This window comes from Chiloscyllium plagiosum, unplaced genomic scaffold, assembly GCF_037043375.1.
Source record: "Chiloscyllium plagiosum isolate Xiang-an unplaced genomic scaffold, Cpla_swu_hap1 HiC_scaffold_23, whole genome shotgun sequence".
Classification (NCBI taxonomy): Eukaryota; Metazoa; Chordata; class Chondrichthyes; order Orectolobiformes; family Hemiscylliidae; genus Chiloscyllium; species Chiloscyllium plagiosum.
Window position 1 is genome coordinate 41,161,427 of NW_028270161.1, and position 19,013 is coordinate 41,180,439.

Sequence of the window (19,013 nt, forward strand, 5' to 3'; positions counted from 1 at the left end):
TGTGAGCCTGCTGCCTAGATACAGTGTCAATGCTAAAGGAAAATTAGAATAAAAAGCGGTTAGTATTATTGTATTATGGTATCTTTAGCAGTTATAACAGACAAGGATTACTGTCATAGAAGAATGAACCTCAGCAGCACCAGGGCATGATCAACAAAGGGCTTTAGAAGTGACTTGAATTATGATGATACAGTGGATCATCCTAAATGGAATAATAAGGTGTTTTGAAATTAAGCATGACATGAAGGGTCAGAAGGAGATATTGGTGATACTGATTCGGCAGACAGAATTATGACAGTTACAGGAAGCGTCAGCTCAATAATGAATGTTTTAATAGTTGTTTGGTAGTAGAAAATGTAAGTATTGCTGACACAAGGCAGAACTTTTGATCTTTTACTTATCAAACCAATTCACAAGAATACCAATTCAGAGGGAAAAACAGCTTTTAAAATGGTGATTGACAGTTTACTACCAAACTTTAAGTTTTCATCTAAGTAGATTGTCTCTGGTAAGGACTCTGCCCTGAGGAATAAATCAGTGGCTGCCACTAATTTAGGTGAGTTGGAACAGGCACAGTGCATGTACATGCTCTTTTGATTTTCCAAGAGCAGGACCTTGTCTATTAGTATGTGTAGATTCCAGTACATAGAATAAAATAAAATGAATAGAATAGAAGTTGACTTGCACAACTTGCAACAGTCCAACATTAAATGAGACTTTGTATTATGACAATATTTTTTGAATATCCTCAGCACACTAAGGGTTTTGCTGACAGTCAATTTCGGATTGTCAGTCAGGCTTGTACTTGTTACTTGTGAATCATCATTAATTGGGGCATTCTCCATAGCAATGCCTCTACCAACAGCATCCATTTGAATGGCACAATGGCTCAGTGGTTAGCACTGCTGCCTCACAGCGTCAGGTTCAATTCCAGCCTCGGGTGACTGTCTGTGTAGAGTTTGCGCATTCTCCCTATGTCTGCATCGGTTTCCTCCGGGTGGTCAGTTTCCTCCTACAGCCCAAAGATGTGCAGGTTAGGTGGATTGGCCATAGGGTAACGGGGATAGGATCAGATGCTCTTTGGCAGGTCGGTGCAGACTCGATGGGCCGAATGGCTTCTATCTGCACTGTTGGGATTTTGTTCTTTAAACTTGCCAACCGATCAGCACTAACCCCTTGAATGTGTATCCTGATGAGTTAATGATGAAAAAGCGTTGACGGAATGTGTATTTATTTTAGTAAAGCTGATGAATATTTTCGTTGCAGTCTCATTCACTTGTGCTGTGTTGGCTCAGAGACGCATGTTCACATTGTGTGGAGTGGATTGGAAAGAAAATGTTACTCAGATTCTTAAAATAAGGACCATCAGGGGGGAGGAATCTAAAAGTTCCAGCTCCATCGGGTTTGGGGATGATGATGTGCTGAAATTGGGGAAATGCGATGATTCTCTGTAACATAACTGGGGCACACTGCTTTATCAGCATGGGAGTGTTGTGTAAAATGAAAAGCCTTTACTGTTGGGCAGATCGTCTGAGCAAAAGGTTTAAATGAAATGGGCATAGAACATGGTGAAGTAAGTGCTTTTAGGAAGTCAGTAGGATTATGGTTTAGACAGTCTGGATGTTGTTTCCTTTAATGTGTCATATCCCCTTTGATCAAAACATGAAACCAATGTTGGCTGGTGTCAAGAGGTGTAGAAATTTGAAGGACAAAATGTCAATCATCTGAAAGCTACACTCTGTAGTTTTCCTATTCTTTCAGAAGTTAGCGGATATAGGGATAAGGGACGAGTATGCTCAACTTACAGAAGAGATTGGCAATAAATGTGATCCATTTAAAAACAAAAGGAGGGGGACCATCACCATCTATAGTGAATCTCCCATTAGCAAGATCCAAAAGTTGGTACAGTGAACTTGAAGGTATAAGATAAGGAAAAAAATACATTTTTATTTTGCACATTATGGATATGGCAACTAGTTTGAATTAGTCCACAATAACATATAGTAAGGAGAAAAGAATAACAGTGGACAAGGTAATGAAGAATTGATAGAGACCAGCCTGGGGCATTGGCTAAATTCCTAAATGACAATGATGATGTTGTAATAGCAGTCCAAAATATGAGAGGGTGAGGAGAGTTTACAGTTTTACGAGAGTGATAACTATGGAACAGGCTGGGGATACCATGAGTAGACAGAGAAGCCCGTATGATCCAAACGTTTCAGTGGCTCACCACTCGTTGCTAGATCACATTAGTGAACTGACCTTGCTAGTGTGAAGAAAATGTTGGAAAGAAGAGATTTCTGTAACAAAATGGGTTGAAGTAGTCTCCAGTTGTCTGTTTTTTAAAGAGAAATGCTCACCTTAAGAAATGAAGATTGACATTCTGTGTTATAGTGAGAACATGGAATATTGTGTTCAGGATATCAATAACTGTTTTCTTTAGTTGCATTGTAACTATCTATGTGTGGAAAGTTATATTTTGTCAAGAATGGGGAATATGGAATTTGTTAATAATTGGTCATATGATAATGTTTGACATACAAAGAAAAACACTTATTTCTTTGATTAGTTTTGGGAAGATTATTATAAATAGTTTGAATTTAAAGAAATAAGAGACTCTGACATGTCTAGTTTGTGAAGATACTTTGTAATCAACCTGCTCTGCAATGTTATTACACACCTCTCAAGCAGATGAAACTTGAGCTCAGGACCAAGATTAGAGTGGTGCTGGAAAAGCACAGCAGGTCAGGCAACATCCAAAGAGCAGGAAAATCGACGTTTCGGGCAAAAGCCCTTCAGCAGGACTGAGCTCAGAACTCCTGGCCCAGAGGTATGGACTCTGTGTCACAAGAGCCCTAGTTTGTTCGGGTAGCTATTTTCTTATCAGCTCAGTCAGCGATGTTATTACATGCCACTGGAACAGGTTGGACTTGAACCTGACTTCCTGGCTCTGAGGTAGCAACGCTACTAGGTGCCTCAACTGTTAATTTCAATGCTAGAAAGGTAGTTTGACAATAATAGATCATCGTTATTTTTAATTAACCTGTTGGGGACTTATTATGGCACACCTCTAGGGCAAATAGGACTTGAACCCAGGCCTCCTTGGTCAGAGGTATGGACATTACCGCCAGATCACCCGTCAAAGGTGTGTCAGGCTCAAGAAGAAATGGTGCCTATTAGTTATATATATATAGAGAGAGCACTCTAACACTTGGGGTGGAAAAAAAATTGTATTCTCAAGTAAATAAACTTAATCTACAAAGCAAGCTATCTTGATTTTCTGTTGCTGACATGGACAATATTCCATCCCCACAGAGTTGGCTGGCTTCTTGAGAGCAACGTTTCTTGAAGTCACTCAAGCATGATCACTTCACCGCTGACCCCAAAATCTAGGACAAGATATGCTCGAGAACTCTCATTCACTTAAAAGAAACTCCTTTCCAGCAAAATTTAAATGCAGACCCTTCGCATGTCTGCATTACTGAAATGGAAGGATATCTTGTGTGATGTGTTGACATTTATTTTCAAGTAATACAGTAGCAGCACTTCTTTTTGTGCTGCTTGTGCATTAAATGATTGCTCTTCATTGAACTCAACAATGTATTGACATACTCGAACATATACAAATTATTGGGAGTGCTCACTCATTAAAAAAGCACTATGATTATTAAACTAAAAACCATTGATACTCAACACTTAATCTCTCCCATGAGTATTGTTTGAAATATTCTGTTCTTCAATGTGCCATTAAGCCTTTCAGCTAATGTTTGCAACTCAGATTCATCATCATTTCTTGCCTACGCAATAATTCACTGTTAAATGCATCATAAATCTGTCATTATTTCCATGCTTTCCCAGGTGGAAACCTTTACAGGTAACGTGCAATTCAAAATTCTGTACTTGACGCTAAAATATTATTTAGCAAATATAATTCAGCCATTGTTTCCTTTTGCATATATTTCTTTGTAGGTCGCAACATAATTTTTCTTTGGTATTATTTTGATCGAGCTGCTATCTCATAAATTAGTAGACGATGCTGAGGAGCTTGAGCTGTCTCATCCTGTTCTTCATAGTGTCCCATCCTACTAATACATATTTAATGTGTGGAAAACAGTGCTGAACAGTTTACATTTACTTTAGTTTCATGTCATTTTCTCTGGAAGAGTCACAGTTTGAACTGAACTTCCTGAAAGATGATGACTCACTTCCTCAAAGTGAATCATAGTATCATGGAAGGAGGTCATTCATGCCCATGCAAGTGCTTTGATAGAGCTACTAATTAGTTTGGCTTCCCTTCACTGTCCTGTAAATTTCTGCTTACTTGTACTTATTAAATTCTCTTGAAAATTCCTACTGATCCTACTGCCATTGCCAAAGGTTTATTCTTATTCATTATTTTCTGTCAAAACTCCATTTAACCTTCTCTGCTTGAAATCAAAAATGTCCAGCTTTTCCAACCTCTCCATGTATGGATGGCACAGTGGCTCAGTGGTTAGCACTGCTGCCTCAAAGCGCCAGGGACCTGGGTTCGATTCCACCCTCTGGCAATTGCCTGCGTGGGCTTCCTCTGGGTGCTCTGGTTTCCTCCCACAGTCCAAAGATGTGCATGTTAGGTGAATTGGCCATGCTAAATTTCCATAGTGTTCAGGGATGTGTGGGTAAGGTGCATTAGTTAAGGGAAATGTAAAGTAATAGGGTAGGGGAATGGGTGGGATACACTTTGGAGGGTTGGTGTGGATTTGTTGGGCCAATTGGCCTGTTTCCACACTGTAGGGAATCTATGATAACTCAAGCTGCATTAGCTGGTACACCCTCACCTTTGTCGTAGAAAGTTATGAGTTCAAATCTAGACTTTAACATATAAGTTTGAACCTTCTTTGCAGAGGCTGGCTCATGTAGGTACTGTCTTTTGGGTAATACACTAAGCTGAAGTAATGTCCCTGCTGCCAGATGGACATAAAAGATTGACAAACAGTAGAGAGAGTTAGATGTGGTGTTCTTGCAATTATTTAACTTTCTATCACTGCCACAAAAGAGGTGATCTAGTCATTATGTTTGCAGTTTGTAAGATCTGCAAATAATCTAACATATTCTGCACATTTAAGTATTTTAGAATTATATTTTATACTCTGTTTGGTACATAGTTTAGAATATTTTTTAAAAATACTTTATAAGGCATTATCTGAAAGCATAATATTAGTTTTCACGTGTACACTAATGACATTCAGCTCTACGTCACCACCACCCTCTCTGTCCTCCTCCAATGTTGTTAAATTGTCAGACTGCTTATCGAACATCCAGTACTGCATGAGCAGACATTGCCTCCAATTAAGTAATTGGAAGAGTGAACTGATTGTTTTCTGTTCATGCTTCAAATTCCATTCCCTAGCTTTGCAATCCATCCCCCTCTCTGTCAACAGTGAGAGACTGAGCAAATCTGTTTACAACCTGGATGTCATATTTGACACCAAGATGAGCTTTCAGACACCATTAAGTGTATAAGTCCTGCTAAGATTTGCTTTCCCAAAATGCAGCACCTCGCATTTATCTGAATTAAACTCCATCTCCATCTGAATTAAACTTCTCAGCCCATTTGCTCATCTGATCAAGATCCTGTTGTAATCTAACTGATCTTCTTCGCTGTCCACTACACCTCAATTTTGGTGACATCAGCAAACTTTCTAACTATACCTCTTATGCTCACATCCAAAGGATTTATATAAATGATGAAAGGTAGTGGACCCAGCACTGATCCTTGTGGCACTCCACTGGTCACAGGCCTCAGTCTGAAAACTAACCCTCCACCACCACCCTCTGTCTTCCAGTTCTGTATCCGAATGGCTAGTTCTCCCTGTATTCCATGAGATCTAACCTTACTAATCAGTCTCCCATGGGGAAACTTGTCGAACGCCTTACTGAAGTCCATATAGATCACATCTACTGCTCTGCCCTCATAGTGTTAGGTGAAGGGGTAAATGTAGGGGAATAGGCCTGTGTGGGTTGCTCTTCAGAGGGTCGGTGTGGACCTGTTGGACTGAAGGGCCAGTTTCCACACTGTAAGTAATCTAATCTAAACAAAAGTCCACACAGACCCTCCAAAGAGTAACCCATTTCCCTCTGACTAATACATCTAACACTATGGGCAATTTAGCATGGCCAGTTCACCTGACCTGCACATCTTTGGACTGTGGGAGGAAACCGGAGCACCTGGAGGAAACCTGCACAGACACAGGGAGAATGTGCAAACTCCACACAGACAGTCACCCAAGGCAGGAATCGAATCTGGGTTCCTGGCGCTGTGAGGCTGCAGTGCTAACCGCTGAGCCACCTATGTCCGATGTATTGTTTGTTGTGGTCCTTGCAGGATATTTTGTTCAATGACGTTCGTTCTGCTAGTTGTTGGTACAGAGTCCGTTAGATCCATAAAGAGTTGTTTCAGTGTGTTGGTAGCTTTGTAGGCTACCTTGGTGCCAAGGGGTCAGAGTAGTCTGGTCGTTACCTCTGAGATGTCTTTGCTGTATGGTAGTGTGGCTGGAGTCTCTGGGTGTGTTGTGTCTTCTTGTTTAGGTTTATTGTGTAAGAATAGGCGGACTGTACCCGTTGTTCTTGAATACGTTGTGTAGGTGTTTTTCTTCAGTATTGCATAGTTCCTGGGTGTTGCAGTATGTTGTGACCCATTTAAATAATGTCCTGATGCAGCTCTATTTGTGGGTGTTGGGTTCAGGTCTTTTGTCCTGTCTGAGCAGGTGTGTTGGTTTTTGGGCTGATATGAATCCCAGTGGGCGGAGAGGTCTGACTGTCCGTTCTTCTTCTCAGGAAATAGCACAATTATCATGTGTATCATTTCTCATAATGTTCCTCACTTCCAACTTCCTTTTATTGGCTTAAGTCTTCAAATGTGTTATCCCCAGTGTACATCTCTCTCAACCCCAGCTGCTTCACTTCAGTCCCATTTTAACTCTGTTCACAGTGGTAACATTGTCCTACTCAACGTCATGAATGACATCCTGGTACAGTGATGCACTTACCATACATGTCCCCAGCGCTTGAGAATGTTTTCATTATTCTCTTTCAGCACCTATGTTCCGATATCCAGCTCTGTGTGAATTCCCTCACATGGTCCCACTCCATCTTCTCCAAATACAAAGAGAGTCTCTCCATCTAACCTCATGTCATGTGCAGCTATCACTGAATTCCCCAAGTATCCATATCCAACTCTTCTGTATTTAGGTATTCCGTTCAATTATTGACAGGCATGTGGTAAAAACAATGACTGCAGATGTTGGAAACCAGATTCTGGATTAGTGGTGCTGGAAGAGCACAGCAGTTCAGGCAGCATCCAAGGAGCTTCGAAATCGATGTTTCGGGCAAAAGCCCTTCATCAGGAATAAAGGCAGTGAGCCTGAAGCGTGGAGAGATAAGCTGGAGGAGGGTGGGAGTGGGGAGAAAGTAGCATAAAGTACAATGGGTGAGTGGGGGAGGGGATGAAGGTGATAGGTCAGGGAGGAGAGGGTGGAGTGGATAGGTGGAAAAGGAGATAGGCAGGTAGGACAAGTCCGGACCCGCAACAATCAACCACACCGCCCCGTGGCCCAACATTTCAACTCCCCCTCCCACTCTGCCGAGGACATGAAGGTCCTGGGCCTCCTTCACCGCCGCTCCCTCACCACCAGACGCCTGGAGGAAGAACGCCTCATCTTCCGCCTCGGAACACTTCAACCCCAGGGCATCAATGTGGACTTCAACAGCTTCCTCATTTCCCCTTCCCCCACCTCACCCTAGTTCTAAACTTCCAGCTCAGCACTGTCTCCATGACTTGTCCGGACTTGTTCTATCTGCCTATCTCCTTTTCCACCTATCCACTCCACCCTCTCCTCCCTGACCTATCACCTCCCCCACTCACCCATTGTACTCTATGCTACTTTCTCCCCACCCCCACCGTCCTCTAGCTTATCTCTCCACGCTTCAGGCTCACTGCCTTTATTCCTGATGAAGGGCTTTTGCCCGAAACATCGATTTCGAAGCTCCTTGGATGCTGCCTGAACTGCTGTGCTCTTCCAGCACCACTAATCCAGAATAATGACAGGCATGGTCACACATTCAGTCTTTGTCTATACATCTCTGTGCAGTCTGTTTGACATTCCATTCTGATTGAGTTAAAACATCTTCCCACTAGACATCAAGAAAATCAAGCTATTGTTTCTGTTCAACCTGAACTCCCTTGACCCTGGCCTGCTCAGGCTGATGCTTGAGATCCCATCCCAGAAATAACCCTATCCTTCCCCTCTAGTTTGATCACCACCAGCCCAGACTTCTCCACTTTCACTTAGATCATGGTTACAAATTTCTGGTCTGCAGTAAAAGTTGTTCTCCTAAATGTTTCGGAGATGCACCAGTGTAAAGCAATTTCTGGACAAGATATTAGAGAATGATATTTTGATTTCTGTGATTGGCTGGGCATGTTTTACCTTCCAATTTATTCCATAATAACTAAGAGAGCTGTTAACCCCACTGTTATTATTAAAATGAGTCTTTCACAATTTATCCTGCACCTATACTGTATTTTGCAACATTTTAATAACCACATTTTGGATGGCAGACAAAATTAATTAGATAACAATATGAAGCATGAGTTCAAATACATAACTCTTTGGTGGCATGGAGTTGGAGGTCACAAGAGTATTAATTAAGCTGTTATATGAGAGAGTGTTTTTACTTTGAACATTGGCTTCGAATTAATTTTTCAAGAAAATATAGTCTCAGTTAGAGTGTGATGTGATGACCTCTGCTCATAAACTTAAAAAATGTTGCTATGATTCCCCTTAATCTGGAAATGGAAGGAGAAAACTTAATGGTCAGCATAATTTAAACGTATGGTTCTATAATAAAACTCTGGGGAGAGATTGACAACATCATAATAGACATATTTTCATGTGTAGCTGACATGATATTGAACAAAATATCATATGAGAACTGGATAAATCTGGGTCAGGTTCAAAGCACAGAAATAATGTCTGAATTGTTAGGTAATCAACAGAAGGAAAAGTAATTTCTGGATCAGTGGTGCTGGAAGAGCACCAGTTCAGGCAGCATCCAATGAGCAGCGAAATCGACGTTTTGGGCAAAAGACAAAGTAAGCTTTGTCAAATGGCTGGTCGAGCCAGAAAGAGGATTTGTAAGTGGGAATATGGTTTGGAGAGGGAAGATGGAAGTGTAGTGAGATCAGGGCAGTTGTATCTCCCAGACCTTGTTGCATCTAGCCAGATGATTGCCTGAAATGGGCAGAAAGCAACAGTTCATTAGCAGCTAGAGTGGGGTACCAGAACAGGAGGGCACTGGCTGAAATAATGAGGGCTTGCACCAGCAGGAAGCAAAGTGGCAGGAAAGGATCCTGGCTGACCGAATCTAATCTTTGCCACTGGGATGCAAGGAGCACTTCTACTCCAGGTAATCCCATGGATGAAATTTTAAAAAAAACCTGATATCTTCAGATCTTAGATCTTCCTTTCAATGGCATTCATGGCTTTCAGGTTTTTGTCTGCTGCCGTCCATAGGTTAAAATGAAAGAAGATTGGGTTCAAGATTTGCCCTCATCCACTTTGAAAGCCAGGCATGACTAAATTCAGCCCCACCCATTTGTTAAACTTCAAGAGCTTGTTAGGTTGAAGGAAGAGAAGAGCTTGAAGAAAGAATTCTGATGGTTTCAATCAATGTTTTATTGACTATTTTTAATGTTCTCTTGGAAAGGCTTAAAGGGATCTTAAAGTAGGAAAAGAAGAATTAGACCAATAATCCTCTCTATTTTTGCTCATCAGCAATCAACAAAATAAGCTGTTGATAATATTTTTAAAAATTGTCCTTTGGAAATGTCCTGTTAGAGTGTATGAAATCAAACTCATCAAATTTCAAAAAAAGTAGTTAGCTGAGTGTAGCATAGTTAAGACTGGGCGCCTCCTAGCAGAGCACTTTAGGGAACATCTCTGAGACACCCGCACCAATCAACCACACCGCCCCGTGGCCCAAAATTTCAACTCCCCCTCCCACTCTGCCGAGGACATGGAGGTCCTGGGCCTCCTTCACCGCTGCTCCCTCACCACCAGATGCCTGGAAGAAGAACGCCTCATCTTCCGCCTTGGAACACTTCAACCCCAGGGCATCAATGTGGACTTCAACAGTTTCCTCATTTCCCCTTCCCCCACCTCATCCTAGTTTCAAACTTCCAGCTCAGCACTATCCCCATGACTTGTCCAGACTTGTCCGACCTGCCTAGCTCTTTTTTCACCTAACCACTCCACCCTCTCCTCCCTGACCTATCACCTTCATCTCCTCCCCCACTCACCCATTGTACTCTATGCTACTTTCTCCCCACCCCCACCCTCCCCTAGCTTATGTCTCCACGCTTCAGGCTCACTGCCTTTATTCCTGATGAAGGGCTTTTGCCCGAAACATCGATTTCGCTGCTTGTTGGATGCTGCCTGAACTGCTGTGCTCTTCCAGCACCACTGATCCAGAATCTGGTTTCCAGCATCTGCAGTCATTGTTTTTACCTAGCATAGTTAATATGCAGGCTACGTTATGCCTCTGTGGGGATTTTGAGCATGGTTCTTTTTAAAAGTTGTACAATTACTGAAGATGTACTGCTGAGAAAGGGTCTCATCTGCAAAATACGTTTTATTTTGTCATTTATGAGATGTAAGCATCATCGGTTGGGCCAGCACTTATTGCCTGCTCCTAATTTCCCTTGAGGAGGCAATGGTGAGCTCCCTGCTTGAACCATGGTAGCATAGTAACATCAACAGTTCCACTCAAGAAGGATCTCAATTGATTGCAAATCAATTAGGTGAGTGAATGGAGGGAAGTTGGCAGGAAATATTGTTCCCATGAGTTTGCTGCCCTTGTCCCGTTATATGATAAGGTTTCAAGTTTAGGAGAAGCTGTTGAAGAAACCTTGGCAAGTTACTTCTTAGTATATCTTGTAATGGTACACACTGCTGCCACTGTGCAGTGACAGAGGAAGTGAATGTTGATGGAATGATAAGCAAGCAGCCTGCTGTGTCCTAGATGGTTTTTAGCTTCTTGAGTGCTGTTGGGGCTTCATATCTGGGCAAGTGAAGCTTATTGCATCACATTCCTGACTTGTGCCTTTGTAGGTGACAGACAAGTACTGGGGAGTCAGGAAATGAATTACTTCAGAATTCTTAGCTTCTGCCGTGCTGTTGTAACCAAAGTGTTTGGATGGCTGGTCAGTTTCTGGTCAGTAGTAATGCCCAGCATGTTGTAATGGATTCAGTAATGATAATGCTGTGAAATATGCAAGTAATATCTTTACATATTCTCTGTTGTTGGAGATGATCATTGCCTAGAGGTTGTGTGGCATGACTGTTACTTATCACTCATCAGTCCAAACGTGAATGTGGTCCAGGTTTTGTTGTACGCAGGCACTGACTGTTTCGTGTCTGTAGAGTTGCAAATGGTGCTGAACACTGCAAATTTGAGTGACTAGCCCCACTACGAACCTTATGATGGAACTGATGGATTTCCAGCAAGTTCCTAGAACTGTGATAATTGGTGTCCAACAGCCACAACTATTTGTTTTGTATTAGTCATGGCTCCAATTATTGGAAAGTTGTCTTAAAGTTATTTAAACATTCCTGAATATCCATGCCAGTGGAAAAAATTGGTGTGTTATTGGAGCACATCACACTAACCTGTTAATGCTGTGGCATGGATGTCTGATATAGTATGTACTTATGATTTACTCCCTGGCAAAGTGCCTGAACTCGACTATGTTGCAGTTAATGGATGTAAGATATCAGGTGAGGAAACTGCCTTGCTTCACTGTGTGCCTGCAAGAAATCTAAGGAGTAGGGTAAAATTCACTAGAGAAAAGAGGTCAGTCTTAAAAAGAACATGTAAATTGCATATTAGTCTATAGACGCATCAACTAAATAAGCTAACAATACTTTTCATTTACTTTTTCAATTGTAAACAGCTTTAAGTGTACCACAGCATATCATGTATCATAACCTATGTAATAATTTTAGGAATTTTCTCAGTAGCCAATGTACCGAAAACATTTTGTAATCCATAATTGTGGAGTGTTAATTCAATGGACAGTAGATTGAATTTTCAATACTCATTGGATGTTTTTTTTTGAGAATGGAGCAAAGACGTGGTATGAGTGCTGCCTCTTCCTCCAGTGATACCTGGTTTACTGTTTGTTACTGTTGGAACTATACAGTTGTACTGGTGCCAATGTGAATTTCTTTTTAGGCTGGATAACATGTGGTCTGCTAAAGCGTGGCAATGAAATGGCTGAATTCAACTGAAATGTAATATTACACTTGTGCTTCCAGGTCACCGAAAATGGAGCATCTAATATATATCCTTGTCAGTTTCCATTTCGCTAAACTGCAAGACATTTCTGAATAAAGCAGACTGCCTGGAAAGTTTGATTTCATGCGGAAAGATTACCAAGGCCCCTTTAGCAGGATTCATATAACATACAAATTTGGAGCAGAATTAGGCCATTTGGCCCCTTAAGCCAGTTCTTCCATTCAGTGGAATCTTGGCTGATCTGGTTGCGTTTGGAATTCACATTCCATCCAATCCTGATACCTTCTGATTCCCTTGCCTCAGCCTCTTGACTATTCCCTGCATTTCCTCTGGACCTTGTGCCTTTATGCTGAAAAAGAGCATAAATGAACTTATGGTATGGTCAAACCAGAGGGCTCTACATGCAGTTTAATTTAAACTGTTTCTGGTGTGAATATTCTCCTGTTAGATTTAGCCACTATTGGAAATACTTTGTGGAGAACAAGAAGTCTGTGTTGTTGTTGTGTTCCTTTTGTTCTCTCATCTGCCACTTGTTTCTCATTCTTTTGTTATGTCCCATCAGATGGGCAAGTGTAGGATGGTGGAGATTCACAAACCATGCCAGAGGCATTTTGTGGAGGGTGTTACCAACATTGACCCTCATTGGTATCTTTTTCATTCCCTCCAGTTACTCATTCCTACTCTTACATCTTTTCACTATCACATCCCCTTCCAGAATTTTCCATCTAAATGGTGCACACTTATTACATACGTTTCTCACGGATTTACTCCAAAGTAAGTAAGTGTTGCTAACTGTGTCTTTATTGTTAATGTTGATAAGTTAGCTCAGTTGGCTAGATGGCTGGTTTATACTGCACGGTAACAAAACAGAGTGGGTTCAATTCCCAGACGGCTGAGGTTGTCATGGAAGAACTCTCCTTCTCAGCCTCTTTCCTCAGCTGAGGTGTGGTGATCCTCAGGTTAAATTCCCCAACAGTTTTCTGTCTCAAAAGATAGTGCAGTCCTGTTGGACTATGACCACTTAACCTTTTGATTATTAGTAACAAATCTAGCTGTTTTTGTAAAGTATATAATTGTTTTTCCATCTTAAACTCTTATTTTGGAAACTAGAAGTTTTATTGCCTGATAATAATGTCTGAACCTTTTGTGATGGAGAAATGGTTTACAAAAATATTTGTGATTCATTGGTAAAGGCCACCCGGTGGCCAATCTATGCAATTGGCGAGTAATTTTGAGTCAAACTAAATGTAAAATATCATTGAGCTGTGACAGGTAGGCGTCCTCAGATCTGACATAAGTGGGGGCACAATTAACATGTAAACTGTGACAACATACCGTTTTATTCAAGTAGATGATTTTTTGACGTAGTAATGACAAGTGAAAATGATGTAACTCACTTGATTAAATATAAATGAGTAATCATTTACACACGCAAGTAGTTTTTGATTAAACCGATCTGAATATTAGATTTAGCTTAAACTTCTTTGTGACTGCAAGAAGTGGTGGTGGAATGTATATTTTCACGAGAGAACAATGAATTGTTCTTAGACTGCTAACTAGTTCAGGAAAACATCTCTTTGGCTGGTTTCGTAAATGTTTCCATGACTGCCAATCCTACTGCAGAATGTCTGTGTAACAGCTGCATTAAAACCTTGCTTCTGAAGAAGATCACAAACTATTTTAAAAAAAACAACATGCAGAATGATGCTTGGTGAATCTACGGACCTTTAAATTACATGTAAATTCTCTGCAAGCAACAGAATTATTGTGCGAAGGACCATGCTTTTATTCAGATCAGCATTGCTGAGGTTGACCAAGTAACAGGGAGGTTCAATGGTCAGCATAAAACCAATGTTTTCTGTGGAGCTAACCATAGAATGAGTGAATCAGATTACGCGAATTTAGGTTTTCTTAGTTAATAATTAAAATACTTTTGTTTCAACAATTAACTCTCCATTTTTTTCCCAACCCCTGACCTGTTAAGCATCACTGACTTCTTTCATTCCAATTTTGATGGGCATTTCATTGGCAGTCTAGGCCCTTACTGACTGTAGTTCCTTTAAAAAGTCTTTCTGTCACTCTACCCTGTATGTCTTTCAAATGTTCATCCTGGCCACTGTTTTAGTCACTCTCCAAAATTGGCTTGGTGTTTAGTTTTTTGACTGGTTGCATTTTTTGTATAGCAGCTTACAACATTAAGATGCAACGTAGTATAACTACTTGAATATCAGGATTTTTATCATTGCAGTGTTATTGATGAAATTCTTAAAAAATAATTACCACAAGTAATAAATCAATGTGAATTCTGCTGTCCTGGTAATTAAAATGTACCTTCATCCTGTTATGCGGCAACTTGAGAGTCTCCAAACAGGCTGGAGCACAACCTGGTTCATTTTAGTTACTGTACCTGTACAACTGTGCAAATTATTTTAAGGACTTGTGTTCTTTAACAAACTGCCCTGCAATACAAAAAAGAATTTGAGGGCACATTTCCACATTTTGTTCCTACCATTTATTCCTGTTTTCCTTTCCTTAGCTACCAAATTTCACGTAATTTTCCATGTCCAACCTATCATCATTGAACCTTTTTGTAACAATAATTTTGAAGTATTTTCTTAATCCATTGATGTAATCTGTCTGGTTGAAGTCATTAAGAAGAATGGTTCGCTATTGCAGAAGATTAACTTGTAAAGAAATATATTGTTTACACTAATATTGTGCCTTGTTGCATCCTTGTTGCATGGCAAGTTGTGATCAACAATCCACTAGCTGCCCCATGGGTTTTGATCCAGATCTCTGTATTACCAATCCAGTTACATTACTGCTGAACCACTGCATCCCTAACATGGATACAATTTAAGGCAGTCAGAAAGAAAAGGTTGGAAGATCATGAATTGGTGCCATGATAGGAGATAGCTGAAAAGTTCTCTGGTTCTGTGTGAGCCAAGATGGTCAGACAGTTTAACTATTTAGATTGGGTTATCAACATTCTTGCTTGTAATGAGACTTCTTCTTAAAGATAAAATAAATGTGGGCTCAAACCACATCAGGCAAAGCTAAATGTCTGAGCTGTTCACTATGACTGTCACTTGTTTCTAATTATGCAGATTACATGATGCAGAAGATGGACATAAAGGGAACAGAAGAACCGGGGAAGCTGTGTCCAGTTCCAACCCCTCGGGCCTCAATTTCATCACCAGCAGCCTCACCTTCTCATAAAGTCAAAGGTAAAGAAATTAGGTCTCTCTAGATTACATTTTTAGCTTATTTGGAAGTATTTCAAGTACTATATTACTGGCCAGTTGGTGTGGAATTTGCTGCATTCTAACACCCATATTCAGTGCTCAACCTATAAGACCGAAGTAACGTTCTACACAAGACAAACACTTTCCCTGATACTCCATTCTGCATTCTGGGTATCCATGTCTATTTTGCAGAGATTCTTTGCAGCAATTTGTTTGCCAAAGTCCCAGTCAATAAATATGCTAGAAATATGGGAGTTAGTTTTAAAACTCAACAAATTGTTTAGGGTGCAGATGAAAAGTTAAATATTTTAACATTTCAATCCAGACTCCAACGCACCCACATTTGATTCTAACAAAGGAGGGTCAGGGAGTGATCAATCTACTCTAAGGAGGTGGAATGGTTGGCAATTGATCTTTGTAGAAGGTCTTTGAAGAAGGCTGCGTGCTAATTTTTAAGTTTTCTTTCTTTACCAATTTAGCTGGACTGCCCTGGTATTCGGGAAAAGTGTCAGGTAAAAGGATATGAGAAAAGCTAGATCAATCTGGTTGGTGCATGTATAGCACAGCAAGTATACCAGGAGAAGTGTTCCCTCTGGCCCTCCCTCCTTGCCTATGCTCAACTGAGATAATCTTTTAAGCCACAATCCACAACCCATCAATTCACCCATGATCCAAGCCTCTGGCCACAGCCATGCTCACTTAGCCCCAACTTCAATCTTGTCTGAATTTAATTTCTCCTTACCAGTGAGGTTGGTTCTGCTTATGCAGGTGTACGTTTACCTCTCTGTTTAACTACTGATGGCTCTGTTTATAAGGTGGAGACCTCCTGCTGATACTGAATATTGTCATTAGAACCATAGCATCACAGAGTGAGATAATACTGTACCACAGAAGGGGCCATTCAGTCCATTAGATTTGTGCTCTGATTGGTTCCATTTTCTGGCTCTGTTCCCATAAGCCTGGCACATTATCTCTCTCATATTTATCCAGTTCTCTTCCAAAGGTTACTTCTGGGTCATACCCAACTCCCTAACTGTGCTTTAAGTGAAAGGCTTTTCCCAATGCCACTTCTGTTCTTTTATGCCCATCACCTTGAATTTACCATCTGTTTATCACCTATTTAGTCACTTGAAACAGTTTCTCTTTACTCCCTCCATCTAAATCTTTCATAGTTTAAATACCTATTAAGTCTCCTTTTTTGCTTTTCTCTGCTTGAAGGAGAACTGCAGCTTCTAATAGCTCTGCGATTGTTAATGACCACCTCTAAGGTTGTTGCACACCAATTTCAAATGGATTCCACAATTGCTAACCAAGAATAGGAGTCAATTTTTAACACTGGTATTTGTTGTCAAACTTAATTCAATTTAAGAACTGATATTTGCAGTGATATACAAATCATCCCTGCTACTCTGTTCATTCAGCTGCTCTCATCCAGAAACCTTTGTGGCCTGAGAGTGATTAAGTAATAATAGAAGGACAGCAGTTCAGTTCACCAATGCAAATAGAAAAATCCCTGACACATACAGCAATGTCTTGGAATTCTGTGGTTGCAAGCTTTCATTATGCATGAATAAACAGGCCTCGATGTTGGTCGTAAACAACATTTCATCTTTTGAATAATATTCAGAATTTGATTTACATATTCTGGATGTTTTACTCTGTGAGCACTGTCTCAATATCCACACAATTTGACATCCTGTCTTGATGTACTTCAAATGCTATTGTTTTGCTTTTGAGTAATGCCAAGGAACACATCAAATTTCAAGAGAATGATAAACCAACCACATGCAGTATCATTGAGTCTGATTTTAAAAATGGCACTATCTCTATTTACAAATCAACAAAGAGCAAAGCCCATCAAACTGTGTCAAACTGAGTTGAAACGCAGATGCACATAGATTGTCATGAATGTATCTGTATCTACACCTGGAATATTTGTCTTATATGGAGCTGGATCCTCGAGTGGATTTTGAGCCTCTGGCACAGGTGATATGAGCACATAACCAGACATAGCAGGAGAAAGTCTTATTTTATTCTGTTCACTACATTGTAACTATCTTACAGGTTTGCCTTGTTTTGCATATTGCAAAGGTAAACAAGACCATGGGCCAAGAGCTACAAAATGGGATTAGAATAGATAGATGCTCGTTTTTAACCAGCACTGATTCGATGGGCCAAAGGGCCTTTTTCTGTGCTGTAGGCCTCTATGACTCCATTGCATGCCACTTACATATAAATTTGAGTCCTGCTTTTGGCATTTGCAAAGATTGCTAAATTAAGCCGTTTGATGTATAAATGTGGAAATGCATATATGACATATTTATTTGAAATTGAATCCATTCTTGAAGAATAAGTAACATTAACATTTCACTGAAGATGTAATTTGAAGTTCCGTTTCCTAAGGTACATGGAAATGCAGAAAGGTCACCTTCTTGCCACAGGATGGAATGAGGTGAAGAACGCTCTGTGGAGGTTTTCTCAATCTCCTGTTGTGCCTTGTGGCAACAATGCAACAGATGATTGGAAGAACCAGTGTGGAAACAACCCAATGATCTATGAGCACAACTGATCTCAGTGACTCTGTCCCTCATGCACCAGGTCAGGGTGGAAGAAATGGGACATAGGGTGGAATTTCACATCAGCCATGGGGATCTCACTTAAGAGACCTGTGCCACTTGTTATTGGGAAGGTCTACATTATTAAATGCCACAGGTAAGTCACAGCGGAAGGAGGAAACTAGGATGATGAGAGGGGATGGCAATGGCAGGAAATGAGGATGACAACAAGGGGCGTGGTTCTCAGGAACCCTTCTCCTTCCATCTGATGCAGGGTCCGTCGAGTCTAACGCTAACCCTTATCGTTCTGTGCCTTTGTGTGATGGTCGCATGTTTCAAAATACACAAACAAACCTTACACTTCTCATCTGGTTCGCACCCCTTCCAACAGCTGGGGTGGGGTAAGGCTGTTCACTGGCCATTAATTGCCCACATACAGATCACCAGGAGGCGATAGCTGTTCACGGGCTGTCCCACCGTGGACCTTTTCATGGAAGAGCAGGAGGGGCAGTTGGCTCCTCACCCACCATATTTACCTGTGCTTACAGTAACTGAGGAGTTCTTGGCAGAATTACACTGCAGGTGAAAGTGGGTACTGCAGATGTTGGAGATTCGAGTCTAGATTAGAATAGTCCTGGAAAAGCACAGCAGGTCAGGCAACATCCGAGAAGCAGGCAAAATCGACGTATCAGGCAAAAGCCCTTCATCAGGAATGAGGCCAGCAGGAAAATCGACATTTTGGCCTCATTCCTGATGAAGGGCTTTTGCCCGAAACATCGATTTTCCTGCTCCTTGGATGCTGCCTGACCTGCTGTGCTTTTCCAGCACCACTCTAATCCAGAATTACACTGCAGTTTGTTAATTTCATTTTCATTCA

General features: G+C 40.9%; 1 protein-coding gene across 16 annotated transcripts in view; it reads left to right on the forward strand.

Moving 5' to 3' along the window:
• Positions 1-19,013, forward strand: part of anks1b (ankyrin repeat and sterile alpha motif domain containing 1B) — an 818,433-nt gene that overhangs the window by 414,028 nt on the left and 385,392 nt on the right. For all 16 annotated transcript variants that reach the window (XR_015761150.1, XR_015761151.1, XM_043713626.2 and 13 more), the window contains one exon: positions 15,444-15,563. Coding sequence is in view for 14 of the 16 variants with exons in the window: in XM_043713626.2 (XP_043569561.1) it covers positions 15,444-15,563 (120 nt within the window). In the remaining 2 variants the exon portion in view is untranslated. The remainder of the gene's footprint in view (positions 1-15,443; positions 15,564-19,013) is intronic.